This window comes from Salvelinus namaycush, chromosome 19, assembly GCF_016432855.1.
Source record: "Salvelinus namaycush isolate Seneca chromosome 19, SaNama_1.0, whole genome shotgun sequence".
In the NCBI taxonomy this organism is placed as follows: domain Eukaryota; kingdom Metazoa; phylum Chordata; class Actinopteri; order Salmoniformes; family Salmonidae; genus Salvelinus; species Salvelinus namaycush.
The window spans coordinates 36,732,237-36,754,546 of record NC_052325.1 but is presented as its reverse complement, the minus strand read 5'-3'; the positions used below and the strand labels follow the sequence as shown (position 1 = coordinate 36,754,546).

The window sequence follows — 22,310 nt, the reverse complement described above, 5'->3', positions numbered from 1 at the left end:
ACAGGATTGTGTCAAGGCACAGATCTGGAGAAGGTTACTAAACAATTTCTGAACACAGTGGCCTCCATTATTCGTAAATGGTAGAAGTTTGGAACCACCAAGACTCTCCCCAGAGTTGGCCGCCCAGCAAAACTGAGCAATTGGGGGAGAAGGGCCTTGGTCAGGGAGGTTACCAAGAACCCGATGGTCACTCTGACAGAGCTCCAGAAATATAGGTGTGCCAATCTTGTAGCGTCATACCCAAAAAGAATCGAGGCTGTAATCGCTGGCAAAGGGGCTTCAACAAAGTACTGAGTAAAGGGTCTGAAAACCTAAGTAAATGTGATAGTTACGTTTTTTTATATAAAAAAAAACAACCTGTTTTTGCTTTGTCATTATGGGGTATTGTGTGTAGATTGAGGAGGTAAAAAAACCAACTGAATCCATAGAATAAGTCTAACGTAACAAAATGTGGAAAAAGTCAAGGGGTCTGAAAACTTTCCGAATGCACGGTATATACAGAAATAGCAGTCTGACTATAGTAAACAATGTACACAAACACTAAAGGTGAAGCGGCTCTATTGGGAAACTGTCTTCAGGTCAGCTTTTAGTTTGTCTCTGTTCCCAAGGTGAAAGTTCCCATAGAATCACACAGTACCGTGTCCATAAGAAAGCACTTACAGAGAGTGGATTAGATCTCAGATCAGCTGTCTGCTTTCTTATAATGGTTTAGGGGTTAGAAGAGAAACACTGTAGCAGCACATGAGCCAAGTATAGCAACTGATCTCTGGTCAGTTTTGAAATCTGTCCACAATAGGCTACTGTATCAGTGGTGCGAGTGTTCATAGATTGAGTAAGTATGAGCTGATTCCAAAAGAAGTTATCAGCTGTGCTCCAGAGTGTCCAGTCAAAGAGAAGAGGTGGTTAACTGGTCTCAGATCAGCTTTGACAAGTGTCTCCCAGCTGAATGCTCCCGGTCACATGGGCAATGAAACAACGGAGCAGGTATATCCCCGAAAAATGGAGAGAACTGTCGATTAGGAGAAAGAGAGAGAGATCAATATATAGCTGCTTCAAAATTTTTGAAGACATCCAAACATATTTGCATGTATAGAATTGGCGAGGCCTGCTATACACAACACAGGACAGAGTAATGAAGTAGTTGTTAAAGTGAGAAAGTAGGTGTGCCTACCTGTGAAGAACGACAGTTAACATATGTGTATGTACAGTTTTACGAGCCATTATAACGGGGCCCTTCCGTGTTAGTAAATTAGCGCATTAGTGTGCTGGTATCTGTAGAGTAGCACTTCAGTGGGTCTGTTATCAGTTAGTTACGGTGTGAGATATTCTTCCGACACTCAACCTTTATGGAATGTGCAGCCGGACGAAAACCCCAAGGCCTTGGCCGAGAGGCAGAGTGTGTGAGTGACAGTCAGTCACACTCTCTCTCACACACAGTCTGTCTCTCCTGCACACGGTCATTCCCCTCCCTCCAATTTCAATGACAGTGTGCAGTCAGGTCCGTGTGTGTGTGTATGCCCAACCATACGTGCGTGCCACTGCCACCATTATCTCGTCTTATCTGATCACTGATAGCCATCTGACCCAATTAGATAGGTAGGTTTTATTTACACAAACGCATGTGTGCCGCAATGGTGCACTTTCACAGTTTTCAATAAAGAAAACTGAACCTGCACTGCAGCTTGCATAAGATAATATGTAAACTGCACTGTGACATAATCCAGTCTGTCCTTTCCCATCACCTAAAGAATTAGGAAGACAGGTTACAGTCAAACTACAGCACTAACTAATGGCATACTTTCTGGTTTACAGTGAAGGCAACAGAGATTTTACAATACAATATCACGGTACGGTGTGGTTGGCATGACGATGGAACTGAAGCATATCGTTCCATTATCTAAAAGGATGAACAAGAAATATCTGAGGTGATAGGCTATATACAAGGAGTGTACAAAACATTAAGAACACCTTCCTAATATTGAGTATTGTACTGTAAGTCTTTGTATCCATTGATGGAATTAATGTTTTGTTGCATTTTTTTTTATATTTACATAGGCTACTCATCTAAATACAGACTATACCAAACATCAAGAACCCCTTCCTAATATTGAGTTGCACCCCCTTTTGTCTTCAGAACAGCTTCAATTTGTCATAGCATGGACTACAAGGTGTAGATGCTGGTCCATGTTGACTCCAATGCTTCCCACAGTTGTCATGTGTGCTGGATGTCCTTTGGGTGGTACACACATTCTTGATGCACACGGGAAACTGTTGAGCGTGAAAAACCCTGCAGCGTTCAAAAGGCACTTAAATCCTTTGTCTTGCCCATTCACCCTCTGAACGGCACACATTCACAATCCACGTCTTAATTGTCTCAAGGCTTAAAAACGCTTCTTTAACCTGTCTCCTCTCCTTCATCTACACGGATTAAAGTGGATTTAACAAGTGACATCAATAAGGGATCATGGCTATCACCTGGATTCACCTGGTCAGTCTATGTAATGGAATGTTTTGTACACTCAGTGTATATTTTGCATGTAAGCAGTCAGCCACACTTTCTTCCTGTAGACTACAACTCCATCTGTGATGACCTTGGTCTAGTCATGTGATTGCTACAATGACATGAGTGAAATGAGAGAGGGTGTGTCTGTCGGTCTTTTGCCAAATAAGTGTGACTCTGTGACTAACTCTTTATGTCCTTGAATATTGAGCAATAGTAATGGCTTCTTTTTGTAACCACTAACTCCGCCATGGCTTGTTGGGCAAAGCCTATGGGGAAAGGAATGGGGGTTTTGGAGGGTTTTTTGATAAATTCAGAAAACAAAAAGGTCTTAGGAGATCATAAATGCATCATAATTCCCAAAAAGTGACGTTAGCTGATAAAGACTATCTGATAAAAAATTACGTATAAGACAAGTATTTATCAGAAATTGTTCATCAGCTAACGTCACTTTTTGGGAATTTTGAAGCGTTTATGTAATCAAAACGAGCACATAAATGCTCCATAATTCCTAAAGGTCATTACCTCACAGAACAAAACGTTTAAGATCTCCTAAACCTGTGTTAACCTTACTTTCGGCATTTATCCCAAAACCCCACTCTATCCCCATTAATTTCCGACATAGGAATGGCCGAACGAACCAGAGGTAACACATTTTTTAGGACTATAAGGCGAGCTCTATAACGATGTGTGTGTAAATTTACATTCTGACATGGCAAGTTCACAGTGACAAGCCATCGGTCTAAAAAGAGAGATATATATGGTGCACAATTTACTGAAAATAGTAGGGTGTGTGGGTGACTCACCTGACCAGGAAGGGCTGTGGGAAGCAGCTAACAGTTTGTTTTATGGCATCCTGAAGTTGCAGCAGGTTAGTCAACAGCACCCCCTGGCGGCACTTATCGATCTTGGTCACCACAATCTGCATCACACACCAGACAAAACAAGAGTTTTACAAAGATGCCTCATTAACAAGTGCTGATAGGCTATACGATCATGAATGAATAAACAGGTTCTCATTGTGTGCTAGTCCAAATCAGACACTGTGTTCCCAATTCCCAAGCAAAATAAGCGGTTCTATGAGGAACAATAGCTAACGTTTTCGGTCATCTTCTGGGTGGTTTAGGACACTATAAGCGGCAGGGGCTAGGCCTGTATTTTATTGGTAGTATGACGAGTGCATCCATTCATCCCATGTAAGTACATCAATGGGATAATTTTAATCTGACGTCAGTCCTTTAGTCTGTTGTGGCTCCACAAGGTGGACATAAACTTTATTTAAGATCCCGTTGACATAGCTAAAATTGTGGTCAAAGTGCTTAATAACCTGTTAGCTTTATTTAAGATCCCGTTGACATCATTTTAGTTATGTGGTCAAAAGTGCTTAATAACCTGATAGCATGAATAAATCACAGCTTCATGCATTAATCACAGGACAGGGCCAATCAATAATGGCCGGATCCAGGACTGCGGTTTTTAAATAGCTGAGTGGGACAAGTTAGAGCGTTCTACATGAATCTGCTCTCTACAGTGAGTGTGATGGAACATAACACACTAAGGAGGAGAGGGACAGAAAAGGCTTAAATGGCATGCAATGAAAATGGAGAACCTAGATTATAGTAAAATTCTGTAAACTTAACATATACAAGGACACAAAACAGAACACTGAGTTGTTTAACAATGCCATCATCCCATATATATATATATATACACACACACTTGAAGTTTACATACACTTAGGTTGGAGTCATTAAAACTCGTTTTTCAACCACTCCACAAATTTCTTGTAAACAAACTATAGTTTTGGCAAGTCGGTTAGGACATCTACTTTGTGCATGACACAAGTACATTTTCCAACAATTGTTTACAGACAGATTATTTCACTGTATCACAATTTCAGTGGGTCAGAAGTTCACATACACTAAGTTGACTGTGCCTTTAAACAGCTTGGAAAATTCCAGAAAATGATGTCATGGCTTTAGAAGTTTCCGATAGGCTAAATGACATTTAAAATCAATTGGAGGTGTACCTGTGGATGTATTTCAAGGCCTACCTTCAAACCAAGTGCCTCTTTGCTTGACATCATGGGAAAATCAAAAAGAAACCAGCCAAGACCTCAGGGGAAAAAATTGTAGACTTCCACAAGTCTCATTCATCCTTGGGAACAATTTCCAAAAACCTGAAGGTACCACGTTCATCTGTACAAACAACAGTACGCAAGTATAAACACCATGGGACCACGCAGTCGTCATACTGCTCAGGAAAGAGACGCGTTCTGTCTCCTAGAGATGAACGTTCTTTGGTACGAAAAGTGCAAATCAATCCCGGAACAACAGCAAAGGACCTTGTGAAGATGCTGGAGGAAACAGGTACAAAAGTATCTATATCCACAGCCCCTGCTCCAAAACCGCCCATAAAAAAGCCAGACTACGGTTTGCAACTGCACATGGGGACAAAGATCGTACTTTTTGGAGAATTGTCCTCTGGTCTGATGAAACAAAAATAGAACTGTTTGGCCATAATGGCCATCATTATGTTTGGAGAAAAAAGGGGGATGCTTGCACAACCATGAAGGGTGCCACGGGGGTGGCAGCATCATGTTGTGGGGGTGCTTAGCTGCAGGAGGGACTGGTGCACTTCAGAAAATATATGGCATCATGAGGGAGGGAAATTGTGGATATATTGAAGCAGCATCTCAAGACATCAGTCAGGACAATGACCCCAAGCATACTTCCAAAGTTGTGGCAAAATGGCTTAAGAACAACAAAATCAAGGTATTGCAGTGGCCATCACAAAGCCCTGACTTCAATCCTATAGAACATTTGTGGGCAGAACTGAAAAAGCGTGTGCGAGCAAGGAGGCCTACAAACCTGACTCAGTTACACCAGCTCTGTCAGGAGTAATGGGCCAAAATTCACCCCTTATTTTGGGAAGCTTGTGGAAGGCTACCCGAAACATTTGACCCAAGTTAAACAATTTAAAGGCAATTCTACCTAATACTAATTGAGTGTATGTAAACTTCTGACCCACTGGGAACGTGATGAAAGAAATAAAAGCTGAAATAAATCCTTCTACTATTATTCTGACATTTCACATTCTTAAAATAAAGTGGTGATCCTAACTGACCTAAGACAGGGAATTTTTACTAAGATTAAATGTCAGGAATGTGAAAAACTGAGTTTAAATGTATTTGGCTAAGGTGTATGTAAACTTTCCACTTCAACTGTATATGTGTGTATATATATATATATATATATATATATGTGATATAATAATTTGTATGTTTAAGATAATGACTAAAGTATTCCACCCTGAAACCATATAATTGAATGAAATGTGTTAGTCATAATCCAATAATGTGTGTGTGTAAAACAAGTTAAGACTAAAACATTGTGTTACTATTTAGCAATAAGAGAAATGTATAGTTGAGACATCAAAGGACAACTGAACTGTCTACAGACGACCTTGTGATAACTCTGAAACCAATAACAGGAAAGAGGCCTCCCCAACCTAGGTAGGGGAGTAACTGTTAGAAATGGCTAGGCTTGCAGAAGATAATGAGATGTGTTAGTATAGTGGAAAAATACAGACAATCTGAGCAGGGAGTAGCCTATGACAGGAACGTGTGTGTGTGTATATAAGATGGGCTCTGAACTTGAGAGGGCAGAGCGCTCTCTGAATAAAGTATTGATCTATTGCAGAATCTGAGACTTTGTCTAATTCTTTATTAACCGGAGATTTACGACCTCTGGGAAATAGACAAAGCTTGAGTGATAGTTGAGTTCAACCATTGAGATAGCAAAATTCTCGTGACAATATGTATATATATTCTATTAAAACAGAGGCTATAGAGGTTAATCTCACCACGTAAGGCCGACTGAACTCTTCACACATCTCCAGGGCGATCATATCTGCCTCCTGTAGCCCAACACTGCCGTCCACCAATAGGAAGGTCCTTACCAGACTGATAGAAATGTAACACAGCAGAGGAAAGCATGATCATGTTACACAAACAGACAAATGCATTCGATCTACATCAAGACTCTCCAACCCTGCTCCTTGAGAGTTACCGTCCTGTTGGTTATCTAGCACACCCAATTCTAATAATTAGCTGGTTGATAAGCTGAATCAGGTTAGTTACAACTGGGATTGGATCGTAAACCTACAGGAGGGTAGCTCTCCAGGAACTTGGTTGGAGAGCCCTGATCTACACTGAACAAAAATAGAAATGCAACATGTCAAGTGTTGGTCCCATGTTTCATGAGCTGAAATACAAAATACCAGATTTTTTCCATACACACAATAGGTTTTTCTTTCAAATTTTGTATACAAATGTATTTACATTCATATTAGTGAGCATTTCTCATTTGGCAAGATAATCCATCCACCTGACAGTAGTGGCATATCAATAAACGGATTAAACAGCATGATCATTACACAGGTGCACCTTGTGCTGGGGACAATAAAAGGCACCTTTAAAATGTGCAGTTTTGTCACAACACAATGCCACAGATGTCTCAAGTTTTGAGGCAGGAATGTCCACTAGAGCGGTTGCCAGAGAATTTAATGTTAATTTGTCAACCATAAGCTGCCTCCAACGTCATTTTAGAGAATTTGGCAACCGGCCTCACAACCGCAGACCACGTGTTACCACGACAGCCCAGGATCTCCACATCCGACTTCTTCACCTGCGAGATCGTCTGAGGGGTGGGGGAGGTGCTCAGGAGTATTTTTGTCTGTAATAAAGCCCTTTTGTGGGGAAAAACTCATTCAGATTGTCTGGACCTGGCTCCCCAGTGGGTGGGCCTATGCACCCCACCCCGGCACCCCTGCCCAGTCATGTGATTTTCATAGATTAGGGCCTAATGAATTCATTTAAATTGACTGATTTCCTCATATGAACTGTAACTCAGTAAAATATTAGAAAATGTTACATGTTGCGTTTAGATTTTTGTTCAGTATACTTACTGTACATTGATTGACGGCCACATAATGTAAAGCTAAAACATCCCGAAGACCTACTTTTTTCTTGAACCCAGATAGTGCTCCACCATCTCCACAAAGTCCTTGGGAGCCCTGTATCCATAACCAGGCATGTCCACCATGGTGAAAGCTTTGCCCACTTTGAAAAAGTTCATCTTCTTGGTATGGCCCTGAGAGAGAGTGGATAAAATGCCAGGTAGTGAAAGTACCTTAGAGAATGTATGGAATGAGACAGAGCGATAACACAATGTAGGACCCCCCCAATAAACAACAGATCTTAGTTTACTCACGGGTGTTTTGGAGACTTTAATTTCTACGTCAGGAGCCAGGGAGAACAGAGCTTTGATGAGAGACGACTTCCCCACATTACTCCTGCCGATGAAACACACCTGGCAAGACACACAATCACCATGATCAATATTACAACACATCAACAAACATCCAAAAGGGTGTAAGGACCTTAACAACAAGCTGACCAAATTGAAAATATGAATATACTACCATTCAAAAGTTTGGGGTCACTTAGAAATGTCCTTGTTTTTGAAAGAAAAGTTTTGTTTCTGGCCATTTTGAGCATGTAATCGAACCCACAAATGCTGATGCTCCAGATACTCAACTAGTCTAAAGAAGGCCCGTTTTATTGCTTCTTTAAAATCAGCACAACCGTTTTCAGCTGTGCTAACATAATTGCAAAAGTGTTTTCTAATGATCAATTAGCCTTTTAAAATTATAAACTTGGATTAGCTAACACAATGTGCCATTGGAACACAGGAGTGATGGTTGCTGATAATGGGCCTCTGTACGCCTATGTAGATATTCCATTCAAAATCAGCCGTTTCCAGCTACAATAGTCATTTACAACAATAACAATGTCTACACTGTATTTCTGATCAATTTGATGTTATTATAAAATGGACCAAAAAAAAAGTGCTTTTCTTTCAAAAACAAGGACATTTCTAAGTGACCCCAAACTTTTGAACGGTAGTGTGTATATATACATTAAAAAAATATAGTTTTTTTTGTATTATCACTTTGAAGTTAAAGCTTAGTGTGCGTAGATATTCAAAAACTAGATAAGTTCACCTTAAAGTGTTTATATTCTGCGATGCTGAGCACACTGCTTTGGGTTTGCAACTGTGTGTTGCCAGCCATGATATAAAATCAGTCATTTGTAGAGATATGACAGTGTGCCACTGTAATATCCTGGAGTCCCAGCGGACAATCAGAGCTACTGGAGCCATCTGTCTCTGACACAAGATGGAGTCTGTCTGACACAAGATGGATGCAGAGAGCCGCTCCCCCATGTTGCCGGGGGATAAATCACACTGACAGGGGAGAGGTGGTGAGCCAAGCGGTAACTAAAACCACGTGTCTCACAATCACTGAACCCTCTGGCTCTGCACCACTCCTCTCTCCAAACATCTTTCCATTTGGCACTGCGGGGAAGAATCTAGGTTAAAGTCCTGGTCAGACTGAGGTTACATGAATACATTTCAGAATTCTGTTAATTTATTAAGCCATGGCCAATGTTCTCTTCATTCCATTCTTATAAGCATAAAAGCATGAAGGAGGGGGCGAGCGTTAATCTGCCTATTCCACACACTTAGTCATCCCCCCAGTCTTTCACCCACCCACGCATGTTCCCCCACACACACCAGACCTGGGTTCAAATACATGTGTATTTTAATATTTGTTATTTAATATACTTTTTCTCCTGTGTATTTTAGTATTTTTACAGACAAAACTATTTTATGTATGTAAGTACAGTACCAGTCAAATATTTTGGCACACCTACTCATTCAAGGGTTTGTCTCTATTTTTACTATTTTCTACATTGTAGAATAATAGTGAAGACATCAACACTATGAAATAACACATATGGAATCATGTAGTAACCAAAAAAAGTTATAAATATATATATTTTATATTTGAGATTCTTCAAAGTAGCCACCCTTTGCCTTTGACAGCTTTGCACACGCTTGGCATTCTCTCAACCAGCTTTACGAGGTAGTCACCTGGAATGCATCTCAATTAACAGGTGTGCCTTGAAAGATGTTCCACAAATCAACTTTTTTCTTAATGCGTTTCAGCCAATCAGTTGTGTTGTGACAAGGTAGGGGTGGTATACAGAAGACAGCCCTATTTGGTAAAAGACCAAGTCCATATTATGGCAAGAACAGCTCAGATAAGCAAAGAGAAAAGACAGTCCATCATTACTTGAAGGTGAGTCAATGTAGAAAATTTCAGGAACTTTCAAAGTTTCTTCAAGTGCAGCCGCAAAAACAATCAATCGCTACGACGAAACTGCCTCTCATGAGGACTACCACAGGAAAGAAAGACCTAGAGTTACATCTGCTGCAGAAGACAAGTTCATTAGAGTTACCAGCCTCAGCAATTGCAGCCCAAATAAATGCTTTACAGAGTTCAAGTAACAGACACATCTCAACATCAACTATTCAGAGGAGATTGCGTGAATCAGGCCTTCATGGTCGAATTGTAGAATGGCGCCGGAGGGGATGGCTGACGTTTTAAGTGCTGCTAACCAACTGTGCTATTTTGTTCGCATTTTTTTTTAGTTGTTCACAACTTATTTTATACATAATGTTGCTGCTAACGTCTCTTATGATCGAAAATAACTTTTGGACATCAGAACAGCGATTACTCACCTTGAACTGGAAGAAGCTTTTTCCTTTAACCTGTTGAGGACAGAGGGCGCTGTTTTCACTTTGGGGGAAAATCGTGCCCAATTTAAACGGCCTCGTACTCAATTCTTGCTCGTACAATATGCATATTATTATTACTATTGGATAGAAAACACTCTAGTTTCTAAAACCGTTTGAATTATATCTGTGAGTAAAACAGAACTCCTTTTGCAGCAAACTTCCTGACAGGAAGTGGAAGATCTGAAATCGATGCACTGTTCTAGGGGCTGCCTATTAAAGTCCTTGATATTTATTAGTTTAGATGCACTTCATACGTCTTCCACTAGATGTCGACAAGCAGTGAGAGAAGAAATTGAGTGTGTAACTTGATCTGTGCTCGAATAATAGCTCTTGGCATGACGTGTCACCAGTTTCCTTTTTTCTGGAGAGCGCGAGAAGGGACCTGGATTTGCCTTCTGATAAGCTGTCGTTATGGACGACTAATATCTCCGGCTTTGATTTTATTTGATACATGTGACAATATCATCGTAAAGTATGTTTTTTCAATATAGTTTAATCAGATTATTGAAATTTTTTCGGGAGTTTTGCCGTGTTCCGTTCTGACTTTGTTGACGATGGAGAGATTCGCGCCACTTGGCAAGTGTGCTTGCTAAATCGAGAGGGAAAAAGGCCATTCTAAAACCAAACAGCGATTGTTCTGGACAAAGGACCCCTTGTACAACATTCTGATGGAAGATCAGCAAAAGTAGGACCCATTTTATGATGTTATTTCATATATCTGTCGTACATGTGAACTAGTCGTTTGCGCCCAGAGTTTGGGCACTCTCTCGCTATACCTAAGCTGGATGTCGTAATGAAGTTATTTTTAGAATTCTAACACGGCGATTTCATTAAGAACTAGTGTATCATTTCCTATACAACATGTATTTTTTAGTTATGTTTATGAATAGTTATTTGGTCAGAATATGTGTGTCAGAAAAATATCCGGACGTTGTGGGAAAAAGATGCTACGTTAGCACAATGTATAACCACTGATTTCAGCTCTAAATATGCACATTTTCGAACAAAACATAAGTGTATGTATAACCTGATGTTATAGGACTGTCATCTGATGAAGCTTATCAAGGTTAGTCAAAAATTATATATCTTTTGCTGGTTTATTCGCTATCGCTAACGTGCCTTGATGAATGAATGCGGTAGTGTGGTAGGCTATTGTAGTAAGCTAATATAATGCTATATTGTGTTTTCGCTGTAAAACACTTAAAATCAGAAATATTGGCTGGATTCACAAGATGTTTGTCTTTAATTTGCTGTACACCATCGATTTTTCAGAAATGTTTTATGATGAGTATTTAGGTATTTGACGTTGGTGTCTGTAATTACTCTGGCTGCTTCGGTGCTATTTCTGACGGTAGCTGTGATGGTAGCTGCAATGTAAAACTGATTTATACCTCAAATATGCACATTTTTCGAACAAAACATAGATTTATTGTATAACATGTTATAAGACTGTCATCTGATGAAGTTGTTTCTTGGTTAGTTTGGTTGGTTCTTGGTTAGTTAGGTTGGCTTTGTGCATGCTACCTGTGCTGTGAAAAATGTCTGTCCTTTTTTGTATTTGGTGGTGAGCTAACATAAATATATGTGGTGTTTTTGCTGTAAAACATTTTAAAAATCGGACATGTTGACTGGATTCACAAGATGTGTATCTTTCATTTGCTGTATTGGACTTGTTAATGTGTGAAAGTTAAATATTTCTAAAAAATATATTTTGAATTTCGCGCTCTGCCTTTTCAGTGGAATGTGGGAGGAGTTCCGCTAGCGGTAGGCCAGAGCCAGACAGGTTAACGAGTCCGACGCAAAGAATATACTGCTTTCTCGGGAACAGACCCAAATCCCTGTCATTTGCGTGAAGAAAAGATGGAGAAAAAAGGGGGCGGAGGTCGGGTTGCCTTCTGAGAATTTGTAGGAGAACGAGTAAACCCCCACTGCCATCCGTTCTATTGGCCAACGTACAAGCATTGAAATATAAAATCGAGATTATCCAACCAACGAGACATTAAACTCTGTAATAGCTTATGTTACATAAGTCGTGGCTGAACGACAACGCGGATAATATAAAGCTGGCGGGATTTCCCATGCACCGGCAGGACAGAGAAACTACGTCTGGTAAGACGAGGGGTGGGGGTGTGTTTCTATTTTTCAATAACAGCTGGTGCGCGATGTCTAATATTAAAGCAGTCTCAAGGTATTGCTCGCCTGAAGTAGAGAACCTTATGATAAGCTATAGACCACACTATCTGTATTATTTGTAGCGGTCTATTTACCACCACAAACCGATGCTGGAACTAAGACCGCACTCAAACAACTGTATAAGGCCATAAGCAAACAAGGAAGTGCTCATCCAGAAGTTGCGCACCTAGTGGCCAGGGACTTTACTGCAGGCAAACTTAAATCCGTTTTACCTAATTTCTACCGGCATGTCAAATGTGTCATCAGAGAGAAGAAAATAAAAAAATCTCTGGACCACCTTTACTACACACACACACGTGTACAAAGCTCTCCTTCACCCTCCATTTGGCAAATCTGACCATAATTCTATCCTCCAGATTCCTGCTTACAAGCAAAAACTAAAGCAGGAAGAACCAGTGACTCGGTCAATACGGAAGTGGTCAGATGACGCAGATGCTACGCTACAGGACAGTTTTGCTCGCACAGACTGGAATATGTTCCGGGATTCATCCAATGGCATTGAGGAGTGTTAGAACCTAATTCTCAGAGTGAGTAAAATAAAAAAAATAAAAACCTCTACGGACACTATGAAAGCTTAACCAAGTTTATTCTACCCAGATGATCAATACAGCTGCATTAGACAAAACATGTTTCCACCACCACAAGTATATAGTGGGGAGAACAAGTATTTGATACACTGCCGATTTTGCAGGTTTTCCTACTTACAAAGCATGTAGAGGTCTGTAATTTTTTATCATAGGTACACTTCAACTGTGAGAGACGGAATCTAAAACAAAAATCCAGAAAATCACATTGTATGATTTTTAAGTAATTAATTAGCATTTAATTGCATGACATAAGTATTTGATACATCAGAAAAGCAGAACTTAATATTTGGTACAGAAACCTTTGTTTGCAATTACAGAGATCATACGTTTCCTGTAGTTCTTGACCAGGTTTGCACACACTGCAGCAGGGATTTTGGCCCACTCCTCCATACAGACCTTCTCCAGATCCTTTGGGTTTCGGGGCTGTCGCTGGGCAATATGGACTTTCAGCTCCCTCCAAAGAATTTCTATTGGGTTCAGGTCTGGAGACTGGCTAGGCCACTCCAGGACCTTGAGATGCTTCTTACGGAGCCACTCCTTAGTTGCCCTGGCTGTGTGTTTCGGGTCGTTGTCATGCTGGAAGACCCAGCCACGACCCATCTTCAATGCTCTTACTGAGGGAAGGATGTTGTTGGCCAAGATCTCACGATACATGGCCCCATCCATCCTCCCCTCAATACAGTGCAGTTGTCCTGTCCCCTTTGCAGAAAAGCATCCCCAAAGAATGATGTTTCCACCTCCATGCTTCACGGTTGGGATGGTATCTTGGGGTGGTGTTCTTGCATGATTATAAATATTTTTAGTAATATTTTGCGCCCTGCAATTCAGCGGTTGTTTAGGAAAATGATCCCGTAAAAGGGATCCGTAGCACAGAGAAGTTAAGAAAGGCATTGATGTTAATGGTTAGGTACATTCGTGCAGCGATTGTGCTTTTTTCGCAAATGCGCTTTTGTTAAATCATCCCCCATTTGGCAAAGTTGGCTGTCTTTGTTAGGAAGAAATGGACTTCACACAGTTCGCAACGAGCCAGGTGGCCCAACCTGCTGCATATACCCTGACTCTGTTGCACAGAACGCAAGAGAAGTGACACAATTTCCCTAGTTAAAAGAAATTCATGTTAGCAGGCAATATTTACTAAATATGCAGGTTTAAAAATATATACTTGTGCATTGATTTTAAGAAAGGCGTTGATGTTTATGGTTAGGTACACATTGGTGCAACCACAGTGCTTTTTTCGCGAATGCGCTTGTTTATTTCACCCGTTTGGCGAAGTAGGCTGTGATTCAATGATAAATTAACAGGCACCGCATCGATTATATGCAACGCAGGACAAGCTAGATAAACTAGTAATATCATCAACCATGTGTAGTTAACTAGTGATTATGTTAAGATTGATTGTTTTTTTATAAGCTACGTTTAACACTAGCTAGTACCTTACCTTGGCTCCTTGCTGCACTCGGATAACAAGTAGTCAGCCTGCCACGCAGTCTCCTCGTGGAGCGCAATGTAATCGGCCATGATCAGTGTCCAAAAATACCGATTACCGATTGTTATGAAAACTTGAAATCGGCCCTAATTAAATCGGCCATTCCGATTAATCGGTCGACCTCTAGTACGTACATATCCCAACCAGAAGCAATGGATTACAGGCAACATCCGCATCAAGTTAAAGGCTAGAGCTCCCGCTTTCAAGGAGCGGAACACTAATCCGGATACTTTTAAGAACTCCCGCTATGCCCTCAGACGAACCATCAAACAAGCAAAGCGTCACTATAGGATTAAGATTGAATCCTACACCGGCTCTGACGCTTGACAGATGTGGCAGGGCTTAAACTATTACAGACTACAAAAGGGAAACCCAGACGTGAGCTGCCCAGTGACGCAAACCTACGAGACGAGCTAAATGCCTTTTATGCTTGCTTCGAGGCAGGCAAAACTGAAGCAAGCATGAGAGCACCAGCTGTTCTGGATGACTGTGTGTTAACGCTCTCGGTAGCCGATGTGAGCAAGACCTTTAAACAGGTCAAAATTCACAAAGCCGCGGGGCCAGACAGATTACCAGGACATGTACTCAAAGCATGTGTGGACCAACTGGCAAGTGTCTTCACTGACATTTTCAACCTCTCCCTGACAGAGTATGTAATACCTACATGTTTCAAGCAGACCACCATGGTCCCTGTGCCCACGGATGTTAAGGTAACCTGCCTAAATGATTACCGCCCCGTAGCACTCACGTCGGTAGCCATGAAGAGCTTTGAAAGGCTGGACATGGCTCACAACAGCATCCTTCCGGACACCCTAGACCCACTAAAATTCACATACCGCCCCAACAGATGACGCAATCTCAATCGCACTCCACACTGCCCTTTCTCACCTGGACATAAGAAACACCTATGTGAGAATGCTGTTCATTGACTACAACTCAGCATTCAACACCATAGTGCCCACAAAGCTTATCACTAAGCTAAGGACCTTGGGACTAAACACCTCCCTCTGCAACTGGATCCTGGACATCCTGACAGGCCACCCCTAGATCTGCCATGCTGACCCTCAACACTGGGGCCCTTCAGGGGTGTGTACTTAGTCCCCTCCTGTACTCCCTGTTCACCCACGACTGCATGGCCAAAAACGACTCCAACACCATCATTAAGTTTGCTGACGACACAACAGTGGTAAGCCTGATCACCGACAACAGTGAGACAGCCTATAGCGAGGAGGTCAGAGACCTGGCAGTGTGGTGCCAGGACAACAACCTCTCCCTCAATGTGTGCAAAATAAAATAGCATATCGTGGACTACAGGAAAAGGTGGGCCAAACAGGCCCCCATTAACATCACAGCTATAGTGGAGCAGGTTGAGAGCTTCAAGTTCCTTGGTGTCCACATCACCAACGAACTATCATGGTCCAAACACACCAAGACAGTCGTGAAGAGGGCACGACAACACATTTTCCACCTCAGGAGACTGAAAAGATTTGGCATGGGTCCCCAGATCCTCAAAAAGGTATACAGCTGCACCAGAGAGCATCCTGACCGGTTGCGTCACCGCCTAGTATGGAAACTGCTCGGCATCTGACCGTAAGGCACTACAGAGTGTAGTGCGTACGGCCCAGTACATCACTGGGGCCAAGCTTCCTGCCATCCAGGACCTATATACTAGGCGGCGTCAGAGGAAAGCCCACAAAAAATGGTCAGAGACTCCAGTTACCCAAGTTATGGACTGTTCTCTCTGCTACCTCACGGCAAGCGGTACCGGAACACCAAGTCTAGGACCAAAAGGCTCCTTAGCAGCTTCTACCCCCAAGCCATAAGACTGCTGATCTTTTCAGTCTCCTGAGAGGGAATAGGCTTTGTCGTGCCCTCTTCACGAATGTCTTGGTGTGTTTGGACCATGATAGTTTGTTGGTGATGTGGACACCAAGGAACTTGAAGCTCTCAACCTGCTCCACTATAGCCCCGTCGATGAGAATGGTCCATTTCCTGTTGTCCACAATTATCTCCTTTGTCTTGATCACATTGAGGGAGAGGTTGTCTTGGTTGTTGATCCTGAAACAAAGTTTACCAGCACAACACAGGATGTCTCACACAGTGAGCCAACACCACCAGAGAAGAAGAGTCGATTGGGCACACTGTTTGCTTTCATGTAACAACAAAGCTTGGCTGCATGAAACACCAAAGAGAACTGAGTAGCTCAATTTGGACTCCCGAGTGGTGCAGAAGTCTAAGGCACTGCATGATGTGTCACTACAGACACCCTAGTTCGAATCCAGGCTGTGTCACAACTGGCCGTGATTGGGAGTCCCATAGAGTGGCGCACAATTGTACCAGCGTCGTCCGGGTTTGGCCGGTGTAGGTTCAAATAAGAATTTGTTATTAACTGACTTGCCTAGTTAAATATATTTTTTTATTAAATACCTCATGATCCCATATATTCCACCAACTACTGATCCTCTGGGACACACACAGTCAAACATATCCAACACTGAGCAGAATTGCTGTTGAGTACATACAGTTGAAGACGGAAGTTTACATACACTTTAGCCAAATACATTTAAACTCCTTTTCACAGTTCCTGACATTTAATCCTAGTAAAAATTCCCTATCTTAGGTCAGTTAGGATCACCCCTTTATTTTAAGAACGAGAAATGTCTGAATAATAGTAGAGAGAATGATTGATTTCAGCTTTTATTTCTTTCATCACATTCCCAGTGGGTCAGAAGTTTATTAGTATTTGGTAGCATTGACTTTAAAATGGTTTAACTTGGGTCAAACGTTTTCCCACAATAAGTTGGGTGAATTTTGGCCCATTCCTCCTGACAGAGCTGGTGTAACTGAGTCAGGTTTGTAGGCCTCCTTGCTCCCACACGCTTTTTCAGTTCTGCCCACACATTTTCTATAGGATTGAGGTCAGGGCTTTGGGATGGCCACTCCAATACCTTGACTTTGTTGTCCTTAAGCCATTTTGCCACAATTTGGAAGTATGCTTGGGGTCATTGTCCATTTGGAAGACCCATTTGCGACCAAGCTTTAACTTCCTGACTGATGTCTTGAGATGTTGCATCAATATATCCACATCAATTTCCTCCCTCATGATGCAATCTATTTTCTGAAGTGCACCAGTCCCTCCTGCAGCAAAGCACCCCCACAACATGATTCTGCCACCCCCATGCGTCACGGTTGGGATGGTGTTCTTCGGCTTGCAAGCCTCCCCCTTTCTCCTCCAAGCATAACGATGGTCATTATGGCCAAATAGTTAAATTTTTGTTTCATCAGACCAGAGGACATTTCTCCAAAAAGTACGACCTTTGTCCCCATGTGCAGTTGCAAACCGTAGTCTGGCTTTTTTATGGCGGTTTTGGAGCAGTCGTTTCCTCCTTCCTGAGCGACCTTTCAGGTTATGTCGATATAGGACTCGTTTTACTGTAGATATAGATACTTGTGTAACCATTTCCTCCAGCATCGTCACAAGGTCCTTTGCTGTTGTTCTGAGATTGATTTGCACTTTTCGCACCAAAGTACGTTCATCTCCAGGAGACAGAATGTGTCTCCTTCCTGAGCGGTATGATGGCTACATGTTCCCATGGTGTTTATACTTGCATACTATTGTTTGTACAGATGAATGTGGTACCTTCAGGCATTTGGAAATTGCTCCCAAGGATGAACCAGACTTGTGGAGTTCTACAATTTATTTTTCTGAGGTCTTTTGATTTTCCCATGATGTCAAGCAAAGAGGCACTAAGTTTGAAGATAGGCTAATAGACATAATTAGAGTCAATTGGAGGTGTACATGTGGATGTATTTCAAGGCATATCAGAATCTTCTAAAGCCTTGACATCATTTTCTGACATTTTTCAAGCTGTTTAGAGGCACAGTCAATTTAGTGCATGTAAACTTCTGACCCACTGGAATTGTGATACAGATTATTTCACTTATAATTCACTGTATGTAAACAATGGATGGAAAAATTACTTGTGTCATGCACAAAGTAGATATCCTAACCAACTTGCCAAAACTATAGTTTGTTAACAAGAAATGTGTGGAGTGGTTGAAAAACGAGTTTTAGTGACTCCAACCTAAGTGTATGTAAACTTCCGACTTCAACTGTACATGTTCCAGCATTCTCTGCAGTTGTGGAGTGGCTTTTCCAACATTGGAGGGCGTATCTTCAGACCAGATTGCTGCTCCATGTCTGACAAGCTTTTTGAAAGCCTGATGCTTTTTTAAAAAATGTAACAATAGCATCTTTCACCTTTGAGACACCAATGTTAAATTTAAGCTGCATATTGTGATCTAAAAGTGAAATAAGACCTAGCCTATACAAGTGTTTTTATTTCAAATAAAACTACTATGTACATTCACAACTATTTTAACACACATCCCTCCACCTACCTCTGGCTGGTTCTGTGAGGGTGCATGTTCCATCCTCACGGCAGAGGTGTGGTAATCAATCTTGTGTGAGGAGGACGGGGAGAAGAGTTTCTCTGCCTTGGTTATGTCCTCCACACTGGGCTGGAAGAGCTGGAAGTTGCCCCTATCCACTGAACAAGCCAAGTGGGGCTCCAGCTCACTGAAGGGGAACAGCAGGCCCCTTCGCTTCCTCTGGGGGAGCAGGGAGGCTTGATGGAAAGAAGCCAGATTGTGGGCACCCTGCTGGGATGCAGTCCAAAATCCAGTCCCTGGCTTTAGCCAAAGCCTCCTGCAGAACATATTTTGTTTGATGTGTGAGCTGCAAAGGTATGATGTGTTATAGGTTATATCTGTGTATTTCTTTATATAGTAACAATTGTTGGTTGACTGTTTTCAAATAGCACTATGCACCGCCCTCACACAAGTGTAGGCAATTGTCATTATCACCTAAGCACTTTAATAATAATAAAATGGGTTTGGCACATCTCTTGATGCTCTGATAAAGTCACAACTGTCGGAACGCGTTTGCCTGCCCAGACGAAAATAAAAAGGTGAAATGAGGTGACGTCTTTTAAAAAATATTGTGTACTGTTTGCAGTGTTCATGAACTTGGGATTTAATGGGTAGGTTAACAAATGACATGGCTATTATTACATTTTATGGCAACTAGCTAGCTATCTGTTTACTTCGCAATTCTTAATTAATTAAACTTACCCAATGACTTGCTGAAATACTACGCCAATAATTCCTGCGCGTTTAAATGTGACAATACATATATTGATCAAATTACGAAGAGAAGATGCATTGTTAGCCGTACATTTTCTAGTCAACGTCCTCCATGTTTGATTTTTAATGGTTACATTGAAATGCAACCGGCAGACACAGGTTGACATGATTGTAGTTCCGCCTTAAAATTTCACCCTCTCCATTCTCGAAGTCTTTTTCTTCTTCGATGAGGTTTAAAGGCGGTTAGCATCTACTAAATATTGCATTACCGCCACCTACTAGACTGGAGTGGAACTCCCTTATACTTTGCTTGAAAAAATAAATATATAAACAAATACCCTACAATCTAACACTACACTCACACAAAAAGAAAAAATAACACCACCCTACTCCACTATTTAAATCTATTTAGTCCTACCTCAGGCCAACAACCTGAAAGGATGGTATTCCACCACTTAACACACCCTGTAACTCTTCTGATGTTAAGTCTCGCACACCAAATACCTCTCTGCAGCTACCACCACAACCTCCATGTTCTGTGACCTACATTCTATCCCTGCAGTACAGTTAATAACCATTGCTATAAATGCTAAAAATCCAATCTTACTGAAACATATATCACTTGTTGGCCTATCCCTCTGTACTGGTACAGATCTACTACTACACCACTCCTCTCAGGATCCCTCCCCCTTGACCTATCTTCCCCTACTTTCCCCAATGCTACACATTCCTTTGTCTCATGGCTTTCGGCACACTTCTCACACCTAGGAACCTCCCTTCTACACACTGCTGCCACATGCCCATAAGCTTGACACGTGTAACAACGTAATGTATTCGGCACAAGAGCTCGTACAGGATAACTTATACCCTAACATCACTATGTCGGACAAACATCAAAACTCAAAAGAACAGACAATGACTCTTCTGTTTCACCACTCTTGCCCCCATTCGTTTAATGCGGAGCGCCTTCTCCTTCTGACCAGCAGAAACACAAACAATTATCACAAGACCACTTCTGGTTAACCTCAATGATTCCACAGCTCCCAACTCGTTTTCACTCACCCTGAAACCACAAATGGATCAGTGAAAAGGCAAGGGTCCACTTTTTCTAAAAATTTCACTCCTACCGTCAAACTCATCTTTATCCTGACCCTCGGTGCAAGCCTCGGGTTCCGAGAACTTCACCACACCTACCAACTCCCATACTTCGATCTCATTCACTTCCATTTCTCCTCCTGTCTTCAGCTCACTATGCTTACACTTACATTCTTCTTTAACAAGCCTTCTCCCTTTTTTCTACATTTTTAACCGACTCAAGCTCACCCTCTTCCTCCATCTCTTAGACCTCATCTGCCTCTCTTTTTCCCTCCATTCCTCCTCCATATTCCAAGTATACGTCTCCTTATGATAATACTGCACTTCTCCTGACATACATCTTGTTCTTGCCTTGTCAAGGGACGCCATTTAACCGGCTGTCACAATCTCCGTACAATCAGCACGAACCCCTCGGATGTAGTGCCCAACAGTGCATCCCACTTATGAAGCAACTGCTTCATCTTGATGTTCTTCTTTATCAAAAGCTACCGCAATGCTTTTCCATTTCAAGCAAGTGTGCTCTTCCAACCACCATCCACCGTCTGAAATCCCTGTCAGCATTGAGTTTCTACATGAACAGTTATTTCTCACTTCATGTTACTCATATATATTGTTGATGTAGTCCTAAAAAATGCCTCAGCATTAGGCTCCCCAAAAATGTATAGATTATTTACAGTTAGTTACTCTAGCCACAATGCTTTTTTTTTGTTGCAATTTGCACACAATACCCCATAATGACAAAGCGAAAACATTTTTATTTTTGCAAATGCATTATTAATAAAAAACAAATACTTTATTTACATAAGTATTCAGACCCTTTGCTATGAGACTCGAAATTGAGCTCAGGTGCATCCTGTTTCCATTGATCATCCTTGATATTTCTACTTGATTGGAGTCCACCTGTGGTAAATTAAATTGATTGGACATGATTTGGAAAAGCACACACTTGTCTATATAAGGTCCCACAGTTGACAGTGCATGTCAGAGCAAAAACCAAGCCATGAAGTTGAAGGAATTGTCCATAGAGCTCCGAGACAGATTGTGTCGAGGCACAAAATTCTGTAGCATTGATGGTCCTCAAGAACACAGTGGCCTCCATTTTACTTAAATGGAAGAAGTTTGGAACCACCAAGACTCTTCTTAGAGCTGGCCAAACTGAGCAATCGGCAGGGAAGGTCCTTGGTCAGGGAGGTGACCAAGAACCCGATGGTTACTCTGACAGCGCTCTAGAGTTCCTCTGTGGAGATGGGAGAACCTTCCAGAAGGACAACCATCTCTGCAGCACTCCACCAATCAGGCCTTTATGGTAGAGTGGCCAGACAGAAGCCACTCCGCAGTAAAAGGCACATTATAGCTCGCTTGCAGTTTGCCAAAAGGCACCTGAAGACTCTCAGACCATGAGAAACAAGATTCTCTGGTCTGATGTAACCACGATTGTACTCTTTGGCCTGAATGCCAAGCATCACATCTGGAGGAAACCTGGCACCATGGTGGTGCAGCATCATGCTGTGTGGATCTTTTAAGCGGCAGGGACTGGGAGACTAGTCCGGATCGAGGCAAAGATGAGTGGAGAAAGGTACAGAGAGATCCTTGAAAAA

At 41.8% G+C, this 22,310-nt stretch overlaps 1 protein-coding gene across 1 annotated transcript; it reads right to left on the bottom strand.

Moving 5' to 3' along the window:
- Positions 1-314: 314 nt before the first annotated feature.
- Positions 315-19,745, bottom strand: gtpbp8 (GTP binding protein 8 (putative)). Its single transcript, XM_039014129.1, has 7 exons — positions 19,606-19,745; positions 18,874-19,210; positions 7,774-7,872; positions 7,523-7,653; positions 6,365-6,464; positions 3,307-3,422; positions 315-1,009 (listed from the first exon to the last, which is right to left on the bottom strand). Exons 2-7 carry the CDS (start codon positions 19,189-19,191, stop codon positions 919-921), a joined length of 855 nt encoding a protein of 284 aa, XP_038870057.1. The 5' UTR covers positions 19,192-19,210; positions 19,606-19,745; the 3' UTR covers positions 315-918.
- Between the last annotated feature and the right edge of the window lie 2,565 nt (positions 19,746-22,310).